Source organism: Ixodes scapularis, unplaced genomic scaffold (assembly GCF_016920785.2).
Source record: "Ixodes scapularis isolate PalLabHiFi unplaced genomic scaffold, ASM1692078v2 PGA_scaffold5__190_contigs__length_132052651, whole genome shotgun sequence".
Classification (NCBI taxonomy): domain Eukaryota; kingdom Metazoa; phylum Arthropoda; class Arachnida; order Ixodida; family Ixodidae; genus Ixodes; species Ixodes scapularis.
The window spans coordinates 11,243,347-11,258,640 of record NW_024609880.1 but is presented as its reverse complement, the minus strand read 5'-3'; the positions used below and the strand labels follow the sequence as shown (position 1 = coordinate 11,258,640).

General features: G+C 46.0%; 1 protein-coding gene and 1 non-coding gene across 5 annotated transcripts in view; one reads left to right on the top strand and one right to left on the bottom strand.

Moving 5' to 3' along the window:
- Positions 1-297: 297 nt before the first annotated feature.
- The window catches only part of LOC120843738 (PHD finger protein 20-like protein 1), a 67,098-nt gene continuing 52,101 nt past the window's right edge, over positions 298-15,294 (bottom strand). For 2 of the 4 annotated variants that reach the window (XM_042293785.1, XM_042293786.1), the window contains exons 15-19: positions 13,553-13,603; positions 11,576-11,774; positions 9,922-10,156; positions 6,524-6,779; positions 298-1,809 (exon numbers count right to left, since the gene is read on the bottom strand). In XM_042293785.1, coding sequence (XP_042149719.1) covers positions 1,673-1,809; positions 6,524-6,779; positions 9,922-10,156; positions 11,576-11,774; positions 13,553-13,603 — 878 coding nt within the window. In that variant the 3' untranslated portion in view covers positions 298-1,672. The remainder of the gene's footprint in view (positions 1,810-6,523; positions 6,780-9,921; positions 10,157-11,575; positions 11,775-13,552; positions 13,604-15,294) is intronic. The other 2 variants (XM_042293787.1, XM_042293788.1) reach the window with 1 other exon arrangement.
- Trnas-aga lies at positions 7,790-7,871 on the top strand. The gene has a single exon. It is a non-coding gene; the product is annotated as a tRNA-Ser (tRNA).

Sequence of the window (15,294 nt, the reverse complement as noted above, 5' to 3'; positions counted from 1 at the left end):
CTTCTCCTGTATATTGTCTTCCATTTGTCTTCCATTGTAAATGAATGTGGCCACATTGGTCACTAAAAGTCTGCCCAGTTATAACCTGTTCAGCAGGACCGAACAATTTTGTTATTTTTTTTTTCTGCAACTTCCAGAAGTTGTTATCGCTGGTTATCTCCATCTTGTCCACACCTCCTTTGGAAAGCCGACTCATGCGATGTATAGCTATGGCAGGAAAATTTTGGCCATTGTTTGTCGAAAGACTAACATAAACAACAAGTTCTCTCTAGTAAAATGAACATGCAAGTTACTCCATTAAAAAACAAAAAGATAGCTTTTATTACAGGAGATGAAGGTTGCAATGACATGATTTAGGGATGATGCCAACTTGGTTTACAAGGTTTCAAAATAAAACTCAACTGGGTATTTTAATGAAGCAAACATTGCTAGAATAAGGTATTTCTTGAGCCCAGCCATTAAGTAAAAGCAGAGCTGTCATATAATGTGAAACAAGACAATAGAACAAAAATAATTTTGTACCTAGACAATGAAAGGGTTATGTTAACAGAAACTATTAGACCAGCAACGTGGCAGGTAGTAAAAACATACAAGCCTCACACACTACAAAGTAAATATTACAAGCTAGAATACATACTATATACAATAGTAGCTCTGTGGAATTTGAGACATACATCAACATAATAGGCAATATTTTACACCCAACCCAAAATGAATGTACTACTTCCTCTGCAGTGCTCCCAAAACCACTCATTATGTAACCAAAGCTACTGCAAACAGTAGAGGGCTCGTATCACGCCAACCACCATCTGCACACGTTGGCAAGTATGACTCCAAACACAAGTTTTACCAAAATCTCTCGGTTTTAAATCTTTTCTTTCTGAGGACACAAACAGCAACAAAAAAAAGTCTCATGAAACTTCGACACGCCCCTAAAAGCTCTTTGGTAAGTGCGAGTCATGCATTCTCATTCCTAGAGGAAAAAAACCGTCAGCTACAGCACAGGCGCAAAGGATCACTGCACCCCTCTAAATGAACTGCATGAATGCATTTCTCGGTCCATTACATTAAGTGGCTTTGGAACTGTCTTAAGTGGTGCATGATTTAACTGAAAATATAGGAGTTCCCAGGTAAAGCATAAACAAAAGCCATGTTCCTCTAATGTGTATGTGCCAGTGTTGCTCATTCTACTAACCTTTACTAAGCCCACTTCATGAAACAACCTGAACAGAGAATTGATACCCACGAAAGTAATTAACTCCAACGTCCAAAGAGGGCCATAAATGGACTAATTCACAGCCACATTTCAGTCAAAATCATGCATCACACTACTAGTTTACTGTAAAGCACGGCACAATGATCTCAAATACAGGCTGAAGTTCACATACCGTCTAGCCCACGCAATGCCAAAGCACTTGCCCCCAGTACTAGTCGTCAAACAAACCAACTGTTACCGGTGATAACGGCACGCAATGCAGTATGTGGTGGACACGGCCTCCATGTAGAAGACACTCCAAAGAATCACAGGGTTCAGATCAACTGTACTTGCAGCGAAAACTCAGATACTCGAAACAATCACCACGGAGTTCAGCTCGGCCGTCCTCGTAGTGGAAGACACTCCAAACTATCACCACGGATTTCAGATCAGCTGCCCTTGCAGTGAAGACTCCGGTCACCGAAACAGTGCAAGCTTGTGCACAGCGTTGAGGTCCTTCATGAGCCCCTTGAGGGACAGCTTCAGCCGGAGCATGTCCTCCTCCTCGGTGATGGTGGGGTCCGGAGCATTGATGGAGCTGTCCTGCTCCAGAACTGTGAGAAAGCCCGGAGAGGCGGCGTTACCACTTCGAACTCTCCCAGGGCAGAGAGGAACAACGCACCAAAAGTCAGGGAGAAATGCGTGCAGCATAAATAAAGACGGCAACCCAAGCGACAGACGAGCAGATGTGCGTGGATATTCGAAACTTCGAAATTATTGGCGAATCGTGTTCGGCGTTCGATTCGATTCGTAGCACATTTGTAACATTGGAAAAACTGGAGTTCTTCGAACTTTCAAGAAATATAAATGTTGTCTCAAAATTTCCCCAACTTCTCATGTAAAACTTCGCCACTTCGCGTTGGTGTTCTGGCGTCAAGTTCCGCCGCTTTGTACCAGCACACTGCTCGACTCTTGCGCTGGGGCACTAGGAGAAATGGTTGACGTGTCGGAGCATCTCGGCTCACTTCGTCGTCTCAGAAAGTTTCCTCGCTACTGTAGAAACTGTGAAAACCGCCGTTGCAATGGCAGTCCTTGAATTTAAGCTAGGTCCACGGGGCTTCGAGAGGGTGCTTGACAAGATGGGCATAGAGCCTAAAAGCCACCGTGTGGAGCACACCAGGAAAGCAACCGAGCTGAAGATCACAAGGACCAAGGCAAAGACACTCGACTCCTCCAAGGTCGTCCACAAACAAAGAGGTGGAAGGAATTGCAAAGGAGCAGAAGAGGATTCACGCTGAAGGGGTTGCATACGCTGCTGCTGGCTTCTTAAGGGGAGACGCGGGTCTTAAAATGGTCAAAAAACGCGAAATTTCACGTTTTTCAAAATTCACATATTTGGATTAATTGTAGTCTAAGGTACCTGCCTGCAAAGTTTCAATGTCGAATTCAATGTCTAAGCATGAAAAAAATTATATTTACGATGTCCCCGCAGAGCCCTAACACAGCGAGTTCAATGAAAACAAGTGAAACTTCGCGCCCCGCACGTTTCGCGATCGCTCGTCGGATCGCGGCCATCTTGGTCTTGTTGGAAAGCCGCTTATTTTCCCCACGTCCCCATGCCATTCATTATCGCGACAATATCGGGAAACGTCCGCATTCCGCGGGTTTCGAAGGCCCCAATTGCGATCGCTCATTGGCCGGCTAGCAAGGTGCCCGTACGTCAGAGCACGCGCGGCGCCTAGCGCCCCTGCTATTGGCCTAAACGCGCCCCTCCGCTCTTTTTCTCCTTTCCTCCTTTCCGTTCCCGCGCTGGCGAGAGGTGCGTCGTCTGCTCCTGGGCCCGTCTCCGCCCGTCTCCTTAGGCCTGTCTGCTTTGTTTCTTCCGTGGTCGAGCGCATGTTTTAGTTCCCGTTTGCGCGCTTGCGTTGAACATTGTTGGTTCGTTTTCCTACGAAGTCGTGCGTGTTTTGTTTTGTTTCACTTCGAGTCGTCGAGATGCCGGACGACGCTCGGTTGAAATCGAGCACGCGGCAAGCGTTTCGAAGGAAGAGGAAGCGACCGTGGAACAAGAAGCCGAAGCTGTCTGCTGCAAGTGCGCCACCGCGATCGGCACCGCCGGATGCCTTGGATCTTCCGGAAACATCAGCCGGAGACATCGCGACTCCATGCAGCAGCGGCGGTTTGTCGAGCTTTGCGAGCGCGATTCGTGTCGACACCGCATACTACTCCACGGCCGAGCAGGCGCAACGAGTCGCACGATCGGACGAATGCAAGCGTGCGCTATCGGAAAAGTCGGCGACCCAGCGCAAATTCGACCTTCTCGGCGTCACCACAGGAGGCCAGACGCGTGACGCTGGGACACAGTTCAATGTAGTGGACGTACATGAAAGCTCTCAACGACCTCTTCGCGCAGGCGAAGTGCGGAAGCTGCGGAAACTGGAAAAGCTGGGGACTACAGTCCTGGACAGCTGTGAGGGGTCTCCCCTTTCAAGTGCTACACGAACAAAGGCCCTTTTCAGGGCCAAACAAGATCTGCTTTCGGAACGTGCAACCCTTGGTGCCTCCTCCCGTTGTCCCTTATAGAGTCTACTCATTCTTTTATAACTTTATTTTACTTTCAGACATTATTTCTCAGTTTTATATTATTTTTTAAAGGTTCTTGTGAACGGATTGCAGAATTTTTCATCTCAATTTGTTCAGATAGAACTATGCTTCATATTGCTGAACATTATTGCATGGGATCCCTTACTCAATCTTATGCAATGAGTGTCAAAACTTCAACTGCAATTTTCTCAGCTTCGCATTTTTCGTCTACATGCCTAGCCTTACGGTTGTTTTCATGAGATTATTCTTCAAGGATTTCTATAAACTTTATACCCTTGAATTCAGAAAGAAGTGAACTGCAGGGTGATGCTATTATTGTATGACAGTTTGGGCCCGAAATTTTATTATTAGTGATAATGTGACCTCGTTAAGCTCTGTAAATAGTGTACTTGACCTAATTAGACTAGTTTTATACAATGATCTATCTTTACAAAAATATAAATAGCATCATCTTGCATGGCAGGTCTTTAGCTACAAATCCATATCACTTTTGCAAAAAAATTAGTATTAGAAAGTTCCTTAATGAGTCGTAAGAAATGACCTAATTAGGCTTCATTATTTTCTTCGTAACTCAAAAAGTAATTGAGATATTGCAGAACTAATTGAATATTTGAAAAGATGAAGCTAAAACACATATACACACTGATTTTCATTATAATCCATTCATAAACAAAAAAGTCGATTTTAGAACCAGTGTCTTGCCTTAAAAAGTGCAAAGGAAGAAAAATAAAATAAAAAAACGTCATTATAGAGCAATTAAATGCAAAGATGTAAGCGTTTGATTGTTCCCCTTCTCCAGGGATTATTTTTGTCATTAAAAAAAGTCACCTTGAAATTTTAGACATATTTTTCTGGATTTCTTTTTTTCGCGTCCAATCCCAATTCAGAAAATAATTTCACAATGGAATCACATCTGTAGTCAGTTTTTGGAGTTTCTTAATTGAAATTTTGTAAGGAACGCAGCTACAAACTTGTTTCGGTGGATTTTGTGCTCAGTTGCTATGATAAGTTCAGATTTTCGGGCATAATGCAGAGAAGAAGAAAATAATTTTTCCTCACCTTTTTTTTGTTACTAGAAATTTATAATTTTATAGATTTTTTTACACAGCCACGTGACATAGGTGTTTTACTTCATGTTTCACCAAATGAACTGATCATTTTCCCCACCGTTTTGCAACAACAAGTTTTCTCAGTGGGTGGTCTTTTTGTCTTACGTATTCTGATGCAATTCGTCATAGGACGAATATAAGAAACTCAAAATGCGCATGGCATCGTCTTGCAGTGTCAGGAATATACCCTGCAAATTTCATAAAGCTGGGGCAAGCGGTTCAAAAGTATGTGCTGTGGTCATCCTTCAAAGGGCTACTCCACCGATTTTTTCATTGTCTCCGATTTGCTTGAAATTTTGCTAAACTAACCAACAAACATCGCGAAAATAGTATCCCAAATATTAGGTCAAAATATTGTTTTTTCGCGAAGTTATTGAATTTACAGTTTTGGTCCTCACCGTGTTTTTCAAGCTCGAAGTCTCTACTGGCAACAGTGAAAAAGTGACTTCAGTGGAAGGCAGGGGTTCACTCTTTGGGCTGTAGATTTTGTTTTAAACTGATTCGAAGCAGTTTCATGGTGTCAAATGAATGCTTGGGAAGCTCGCTGCAGTACCCGCGCTCCAGCACGGAGCAAATGATCGGCATATTCTATTTTTTGGCTGCTTGCTCGACTGGCAAGCCTGCCTGCCACTGACGTCACGGCCCTGAAAAGCGCGCTTATATTTGAATGTTGGTTTTTGCATCATTTTCATTTGCCGATTTCGCAATAACTATTATGAATTTCGAGATTCTGAATAGCATACCGAAGAGAGTAAAGGCCGGGGAGTCAGAAAATATAGTTAGTTGAGGCAGCTCAAAAAATCGGTGGAGTACCCCTTTAAAGGACACATAGAAAGGAGAAAGACTTTTTTTTTTTTAAACAGCCTAGATCGAAAAATAACGTCATAAAACAAATTTACAAAGAAAAACAATATCGTATTTACTCAAATGTAACGCGACCACAATTGTAACGCGAGGGGCGACTTTTCACAGCGCAAGAAAAAAAAAAAAGAACACGAATGTAGCGAGAGTTAAGTGAGGAGAAAAAAGTACCTTAAAAAGTACTACAACGTGGTCCGCGGAAGCCATTTTGGCCAGGTTCACACTTGAAAAGCACTTCACGCTGGAGCCTCCCCCCACGGATAGTCGATTCTGTCACATCTACCCGTCGAGCCACGGCAGAGTTTCCGATTTCCTCAGCCATCATAATTGCACTCCTTTTAAAGCGGGCGTCGTACTGAGTTTGTCGCGTCACCATTTGCTCGAGTCGTCGTGGAAGCACGTAGCAGCAGCTCACAAAACGCGGACAACACGGGCACATGGGTAAGGTAACCCTAAAAGAAAGAGAAAGCGTTGTGAAGGTAACCCGTAACCCTAACATGGGCGCAACGAGTCGCAAACAAGAATAGGATTGGATTGGCTGTTTCCAGCGTGTATATGTTGCCAGCACAAGATTGAAAGATCGCGAGATTTGTCGTAGCCATTTTAAAGAGCCTGTGCTTCGACACCGCCAAGGCAAATTTTGAGGCGTCTTGATTATAACGCGAACCCCCAAATTAGGTAAGGGAAATTTGAAAAAAAACTCGCGTTACATTCGAGTAAATACGGTAATTTTAGAGCTAAGCCCCACGCTCACTCTGCAGCTGCTCCTCCATGCAGCTGAGCCGGTGCTCCAGCTGGTCCTGCATGCCGAAGATGTGTCCGAGCAGGTTGCGCCTGCAGGCCTCCCTGTCCTCCTCCTCCTCCCCTTTGCCCGCGCTCCCCGTCCTGGCGTCGCCAGCCTCCTGGGCGGCGCCAGACTGCCCCTCTCCGGCGTCCAAGGAGGGCAACTCCTCTCCCCGGTTGACCACTTCCTCGATGCAGCCCACGTCCAGGGCACCCAGAGACAGGTCCTGCGTTCCCCGCGGCACTTTTGGGCAGGGCTCTTTCCAGGCCGGCCTCCCGACAGCCCGCCACAAAATGCTATCGGAAGCACGCGACTGGATGGTAGCACCACAGCGAGGCGCCTAGACGAAGCATTTCGCACGGACCGTGGCCTTACTGGCATAGACATTTGGCGTAGCGGTCGACCAGAGTTTGTGATTAATGTCAACTTACCAGAGCACGTCGCTATAAAAAACGCTGGGGGTCACACTCGGCGCTAACCTTTTTTTATGCCAGACCCAGAAATTGAGAACACAGGTCCCTTCCATGTGCCAGCGGAAAGTGCCGCGATCATCTTGATCTCGGTGCGCCTATTCAATCTGGCAGTGAGCGAAGAGCGATCCGATCGTAAAAGGAACGACGAGTCTCGCTGTGTAGGTTCGATCAAGTACCGGTACCGGCGAATGTCGTCTCGTAGTGATTTCGGAAGCATCGAACACACAAACGCTTCGTAGGGGCATCTTCCGGAGCAGATAAATGAAAAACCACAAAGTATGTAGCCTGTCATTGCCGCTCGCAACTGCTGGAAGCACGACCGAACCCAACCTCCGAGCAACCCCTGCGGGTCGAATGACGAAAAACGCGGAGCAATGCCGGACGGACGTAGGTTTAGAATGTCGAGGCGCCAAATAATTACTACTCTGGAGCTAGATAGAGAAACACAGCCGTGGGAAGTACAGTAGCAGCTTTTATTGCATCCGCAAAAAAACTCCAAATTAAAAAAAAAAAATGACCGCATCTCCACGTGGTGAATGATGTTGATTGGGGCGAAGCTCTGGAGGTGCTGATGATACTGATATTGTTCATAGGTAGTGTTCATGGTGCTGATTTTGATGGTGCCAAGTTTAATGCGATTATATACGCATTTGACCGCAGCACCCTCTCCTGTATAGACGTTGAGTGGCTACATGCAACATTTCATCCATGACATCCCCAGCTCTTGAGTTACTACCACATCTCAGAGCCCCCTACTCGTCCTGCAGTCGTGGCCGAGTGGTTAAGGCGATGGACTAGAAATCCATTGGCGTCTCCCCGCACAGGTTCGAATCCTGTCGACTGCGCAAACATTTTTTCTTTTTTTAAGAAGACAGATGGGATGGCAATCGATGTGAGCACAGACGCCGGACAAACAAGGCTAGACCCTAAGGAGCTTCTCCCCTAAAAATATTTTCTTTTCATTTTAAGTAATGTTTTAGAATTGTTTAAATACGATAATATGACTTGCTTTACCAGCCACTCGTCTCTGCTCACATCACCTTTGCAAGGGCGGTCCCACACTGACCTTAACCAAAAAGCGTCTGAAGCAAGAATCGCTGGCAATTGCTGTCCGCCTAGCTGGGTCTCGTGGCAAATTCCATTGGTCATTTTGGAGCGCAACAGGATCAACGTTTCTAGAGCGGGCCCATTTCACTGGGTGATCAGGATCGAGATGGACATGTTTTACTCGTTGTTCTAAATCAGCTCCCACTCCAGATCTCGATTTGGATCCAAGAAAAGTCACTCCGACGATTTCGGTGAATTCGACCGGAAGCCAGCCAGGTCAACCCTCGGTGCATACACGTGAGTTTCTTTCTTGCCGGGCACTTCGCCTCTGAAGAATTCGTAATGGCCACTTGCTAAGTGCCGCCCGCTTTACTGCTGCTACGGCTCAATGACAGCTTGTCTTAGGGTTGCTCGAGCAGCTCCTTCAGCAGCAGCAACGGCTCGAGTAGCAGCGGCGACGAGGATTGCTTGTATGTCCCGCGTGAATTTGACTGCCTTGTCGGACCTCAGCAATGAGGTTGAAACTCGAGACATACTCGTGCATGGTTCACGAGTATACCAATGAAGAGGCAAGTGGGCTACGCTGATGCACATCGCTTATCGAAACGCATCTTTCACATCATGATTAACTTCGCTGGTGCGTTGAACACGTGTTGTCAGCGCCGTGATTGCAAAAACATGCGACTCGGGATCCGGGACTGTGGGAAGGAAATTCCCGGGAAGGTGATTGACGGGAAGGCATGCGCTGATCCAGGAGGAGTGTTCATGTTCCACTGGGGATCCAAAGGTGGAGCGGCTCAGTTTGGACCGTGTGCACTATCTTGGATCTTGTCACCGCTTTAAAATGACCGGTGGAATTAGTCATCAAAAACGGTTTGTGGAACTACCGTATATTGCCGCGTATAAGGCAAGCTTTTTTTTTTTTTAAAATTGGCATCTCAAATTAGAGGCTTCAACCTATACGCGGACTTGACCTTTATGCGGGTCCGCACGTGTTCGTGAGCCATGAGACAGGTTCTATGGACCTAGGAACTTTTCCCCGCGTGAAAGGTTAGCTTCGTATTGCTTTTCTGATGTCCGGGTGACTTCATTTGAGAAGTAGAGCTAATCTTAAGGGGCATGCTACCCAGGAAAAACAATGTCTGCAAAAAATGTTGATTTTGAAATAATGTGATACATAATTAGATCCACCAACATCTAGAGAGTATTTATCAGAAAGTTTCACGAGTTTACCTTGCATAGTTAATTTTTTATGTCATTTTTGTCCACCAATGCTAAAGAGAATGTAGGGGTTGGAGCACTTTGAATGCATTTTTCTCCGTTCCACTTTTCGGCATTAATTTCACTTTCGAAAAACTAACGTTTTCCTAAACACAATAGAGAATTATTCTTAGGTGGTTTTCTGGGATAGAATTTTGTGAGGAACATACCTGGCTGGTTAGTTTTTCTACTTAACATTGTTTTATGCTAAAAAAAATACATCTGTACAAAGCGCAGACATGACATTACATTATACTGTGCAGACATGACGTTATACTTACGAAAAACAATAAAATATAGCGAAATAACTAGCTGGATATATGCTATGGGTATTTCCTACAACTATATTCCACATAAAAATCCCAAATTCCTATTTCATCTTAAAACAATAGTTTTTCTAAGTGAACAAAATGACTTCCATAATGTAACATTCACATCAAGTTTCAGAATTGACATGGGACAATGAAATCTGGCAGGATTGATGGTTTTGCCGCTCGTATCAACTTCCACCGCGAATTTGATTGAGATCAAGCAAGCGGTACAGAAGTTGACTTTTCCCCCTTTGAAAGGTAGTGATCCACCGCGTACCTGCATGAGGAGGTCTCCTGCGCCGCCGTCCACCCCCGCGCTGACAATGACGTCCGGGGCGCCCCGTGCGAGGTCGTCGGGGGGCTCCCGCTCGGCCGCAAAGTAGGCGTGGTCGTACGCAGACCCCGCAAGGCCCGGCCTTGCGGGACCCTCGCCGGGGCCGCGGGGCGGAGGGAAGTCCAGCGCAGACGCCCACGGCTTGGCAAAGTGCCTCAGGTCCGGGTGGTCCTCCGAACTGCGTGGCAGAAATTGCTGGTCTCGTTCGACCCTTTTGCAGTCGTTTTATTTTCCCAGGTGCATGTTTCAGCTGCTGAGGTTGTTTTTAAAGAGATAGCACAAAGAGTCGATGCGCGGAGTTTTCTAAATGATCCAGCGTCGAAAGGAAATACTGAGGATGCAAAATCGGCACCCTTCTTTCATCCGGTTCCATTTTGGCGCATCCGCCTCCGCGATACTTGGCAGTCTCGAGCTCGAACTGGAGGTACGGTAGGCTCGCGATAATTCTAACACGGATATTTCGCACTTCCAGCCAATTCGAACAAGTATCAAATTTTTGGTTGTCCCGCTAAAATTTTAATGCATTTTGAGCCGCTCCATTCAAACGGTGTTTTCGTGCAATTCAAGTTTTGTTCTCCCGGCTCCAATGAGCGCGCTTTTTTCGGAGCGCCACTGCGGAGGAGCAACACCCACAGAGCTCGCTTCCACAGATGTTGCTTCTCCGCAGCGCGTCGGTGCTCGGCAAGACGTGCCCTCAACGAGGCCAATAGACTGGAATAGACAACGTTTTTGTTGGATAGACAAACTTAATTTTGTTTTGAGCTGTCATGTGATGTCTAAACAGTCCACGATAGACGAGGCTTTTGAGGGATAAATAAATAGATCTCTTACGTTTCACCCATGTTTCATGCGTGACACATACCCCGTATTAGTAGGCCTGTGCAGACGAAATCGTCAAATACCTGCTTTGTACGTGCAGCCACCCATATGGGACGTCACAATTTTATCTCGCCTCATATTTAGACAAATTTTCGATAATTCAAACAAAATTCATGGTTTTCTGGAGTTTGAATTAACGAGAGCCTACCATATTTTATAAAGCCTCTCCATCGGACGACGAGCTCTCGTCCTCGAAATTTAATTCCGAGAAGCATTCGAAGTTCGACCGAAGAGCTGGCGTTCCGACTGCCGCTACCGCGAGAGCAGCAAACACGCAAAGCGACCGCTTCGCGCGTATCCTGCGCCTCCAGCTTCTAATTTCCGAATGCTAAATAGCACTGCCAAGATAAAACAGGGTGCAAATATAATGTTTCGCGACGTCGCCTCTGAATACAATAAGAGACAACGGCGCACCATTGAACGTCGGAACTCGTTACCCAGTCCGATCACTACAACCGGACAGATTTCTGCGTGCCGTCGACACTTGTCGACTGCGTTGCCGCGACTGTCCATATATAATCCCCACTCCTGCCACAGAGCCGCCGGGGCTGCGGTACATAAAAATAAATGAATAATAATCTCCCCGGGCGAGCGCGGTGTCGCGTTTCGATAAGAACGTTGGGGGGTGCAACCGCTGCGCTGCATGCGCGCAGGGACCGTGGAAGTAGGAGCATTCCGGGAGTCCGGCGTGCTTCCCTGAAGCCCGAAAGTGACTCACCCGGCCACGTTGAGCTTGTGGGTCACGCTGCGCAGCACGGCGTGCACGTTGTGCATGGAGCACATGAGGTCGTGGGTCGCCCGGATGGGTTCCGGGTCCGGCAGGCCCGCGGGGCGCTCCCGCAGGAAGCCGAAGGACGCCATCTTGCCACGCACGAACCAGTCCTGGTCGTGCTTGTAGCGGAAGCTGTCGCGCACCCCTGCGCCGTTCCAGAGGACGGAGGAGGTGGACGACGCGTGTTGGGGGGAAGACGCTCTAAGAAGAGTTTCCGAAACGGCCCGCAACGGAAACTTTTCACGAAAGTGCTCTAAATGAGTAGCATTTATAGGGCTTTAGATGCCCTTCCTTTTGCGAGCACCGTAAGAAGGCTGTCAAAGGCCGTGCTGTGAGAGTTTCTCGGTTAAAAAAACCTGCCAAGGCGTCGCCTGACACAATATAGCGGTGCCACGCGACGCGCCACGTAATGAAAGTGTCGTGCGACGCAATGATGCGGGGTTTTGGGGTCGCGCAGTGTCGCAGTAACGCGCAACGTCACGGTGGCATGTGGCGTCACATAATGACGTGACGCAGCGAAGGACCTATAAATGCTACGCATTCGGAGCGCGTTTGAGATGACCTTATAGTATGTGCCTGCTTCGAATGATCGCGAGGTATAAAAATACTACATAAAGAACCGTAAACAACTGAGGACTCTCGAGTCCCCATAACACGAAAGACTAGTAATATGTTTCAAAATAAGAGACTGGAACGCATTTACTGGTGTTGTTGAGATTTATCGAAAAAACGTGCGACCCTATTCATAATGTGACGAGATGTGGTTCAGAAAGACTACAGTTCAAGAACCTGCACTTCATTGTTTGCTCATATCCAATTGGAATACTATTCATATTCACTTCTATTCATATTATCGGCTATTTTATTTAAGCTATCTATATTTTACTTGGACTCGAAATTCAAACTGCAGTCCAAAATCCGATATTTGCTTCCCCTACTTGCAATGAACGTCATCATCCGATGCATTTCGAGCCAAGCTTACGCCCGACTCAAAAGATACTCCATTCCCTATAACAGTTTATTTTATATTTTGCTTTAATTGAAAAGCAAACAGCTAGCCCAATTGTTAAAAAAAAGTTTATCTTGCCAAGGCTTCGAAGCAAAGCATGTCCTAACTAGAATGCTGCACTCCAATGTTTACAAACCTAACATTTGGAAACAGAACATCAGACACCCACAACATTTCTTTGTAACAAAGATTTGCTACCTCACAAAAGGCTAGTACGTCGCACATGTTTTGAAACGACGTGCGTTAGAACCCAAAATCTTCCAGGCTCCTAAATCAAAATGCAAAACCTGTTGGTGCAAGGCAGCGAATGGCTATTTTTCCCTCCGAGAGAAACGACAGATGGATGCCTTTTTTTGTTGCATCGTAAGCAACTTGTTGGAACCCGCATTTCCCAAACTTGAGCCAGGACAAAATGTCGCCAAGCTCAGCGAGGACCGAATTACGCCAGAACAAACATTCTTCCTCAATTTTCGCCATTACGTGCAGCTCGAAAAAAAAAAAAAAGAAGTTAAAGAGAAAAGTGGTGTAGTCTCTTCTCTTCTTTGGTCATATTGACAGGACGACAATTGCAGTTCCGTTGCCAACTGCAGGTTCACTCTTCCGACGCACGCCCGCGTTTCTCTCGGAGGGAAAGCTGCGCCACGTGACCCGGAGCAAAGTCTGCCGTGCCAAAGGGGGAAAAGGGCAAGCAGGAAGGACCACACCCGTGCACGTGCGCTCGTGCACAAAGCGACCGCAGGAAAGGCACACGGAACGGAGCAGGCTGGGCGGGCGATACGAGACGCAACTCGACCAACTCGAAATAAAGAGCGCCGAGAGCCAAAAGAAAAAAGCTCGTCAAAACTTGCAAGACGCAATAAAGACGCGAGCTCAAAAAAAAGCAAGAAAAAAAAAAACATGAAAAGAATAAAGACCTGTGCAAAGCCCCTCGCTGCATCCCGCCTTGGCCTGAGAGTCCGCGTTCGCTAAAAGGGGGAAGTGGCACGTTTGAACAGTGTGGAAGCGCAAGAAAGCACAACATTATTCGGCACATTAAGGCTGAGAATACATCTATAAGAAAACATTGCACAATGGTTAAATTTATAAATGACAAAAAACAACAGCAGAAAATACAATATACTAGGCGTGTCAGGGCGTTAAAGCAGTGCAGAAGCAACAAGGCACCAGTATACTAGCGTGTTAGGGGCATTCGAATGTATTCGAAACATCTGCGTCGGGAAGCAGCACAGCACCTTCCTATCGGTATTCACAAAATGCAGCTCACATTAGTAGACAAACGTGCTACTGCACTTCACTCTGAGAACAAAGCAAAAAAAAAAAAAGGGGGTATCCTGCCCAACGAATGAAAATTTGGCGAAGGTTCCACGCTACCTTAAAATATGGAAGTTTACAGATCCCCACATACATGCCTGACACATGGGAAACGAGGGGCCAGAAACGACACGGCTAGACAGGGCTCGATAGCTCGTGGAAACATTTTATTGCACGCTCGCGCCGTTTCACACCATTTCCGACGAAGGCTAAACAATGGGCGTTTTAGAAGTGTGCCGGACCATATTCTCTGCGTCCGGATGTTAAGGGGAGACACTGCCCAGAAAAAAAAATTTCTGCAAAAAAAGTTGATTTTGAAACATGACATCTTTACATCCACCAACATCTAGAGAGTATTCCCAAAAGGTTTCATTAATTTTCACTGTATAGTTAATTTTTTATAAATTATTTTTCGTCCACCAAAGCTATAGAAAAGGTAGGGTTTGGAGCACTTTGAACACATTTTTCTCCGTTCCACTTTTTGGTATAAATTCCATTTTAGTCAATCTATCGTTTGATAATGGCAAAACAGGGAAAGCGCATTCTTCCCTTATCCTGACTGAAATTTAATAAGGAGTGCGGCTATGGAACTTTTTTGTCACTTTACGGATGTCTTTTGTAAAAAATGTTGACATTTTGGCGAAGGCACAGAAGACCAAAAAGTTGACCAATTTTGCAGAAGAGAAAATTTATAGAAATGAATTACTTTTTAGAAAAAATGTTCCATAGCCGCACCCTCTAGGCATTCTGCTACATATCTAGCAAATAAAAATCTTTAATATCGCAATAGTTTTCTGACGATAGATTAACTAAACAACGTAGGCGTGTTGCTGATAGAAGCTACTCTTATTTCCTTTTCATTTAACCGACAGACCTGAAATTTTGTCATACACCCTCTAGCATGACGACCAGCCTACCCTGTAAATTTCGTTAATTTTAAAACAAGGGTTCAAAAGTGCCAGCCGTCGGGTAACTCTGGACATTGAGGCCGACGCGCGCTCGTCGCCATTGCATCAATAATTCTCTTAATCTTTCTTTCTACGTCTCCTGAAATTTGGTTCACTTACCTCCATGAAAAATGCATGGACAAATCTCTTACTTTTCTCCCTTCCCTCTTTGCTAGCTTTAGTTTGGGTGCAAAAAAAAGATAAAAGCGTCTAAGCCAGTTTAGGCATGCTTGTCAGTAGCGTTCGCCACTATCGAAACAACCACTGCTGTAAGCCCAATGTGCGTCAACCGACGCAAGTGCGTTTGCGTCCTTAGAGCGACGGTCTTTAGGGTGCGCAGTTACATCGAACGTCGATGCAAGCCGCAGCTGCAGTAACCAACCACGGGTGTCTCTGCT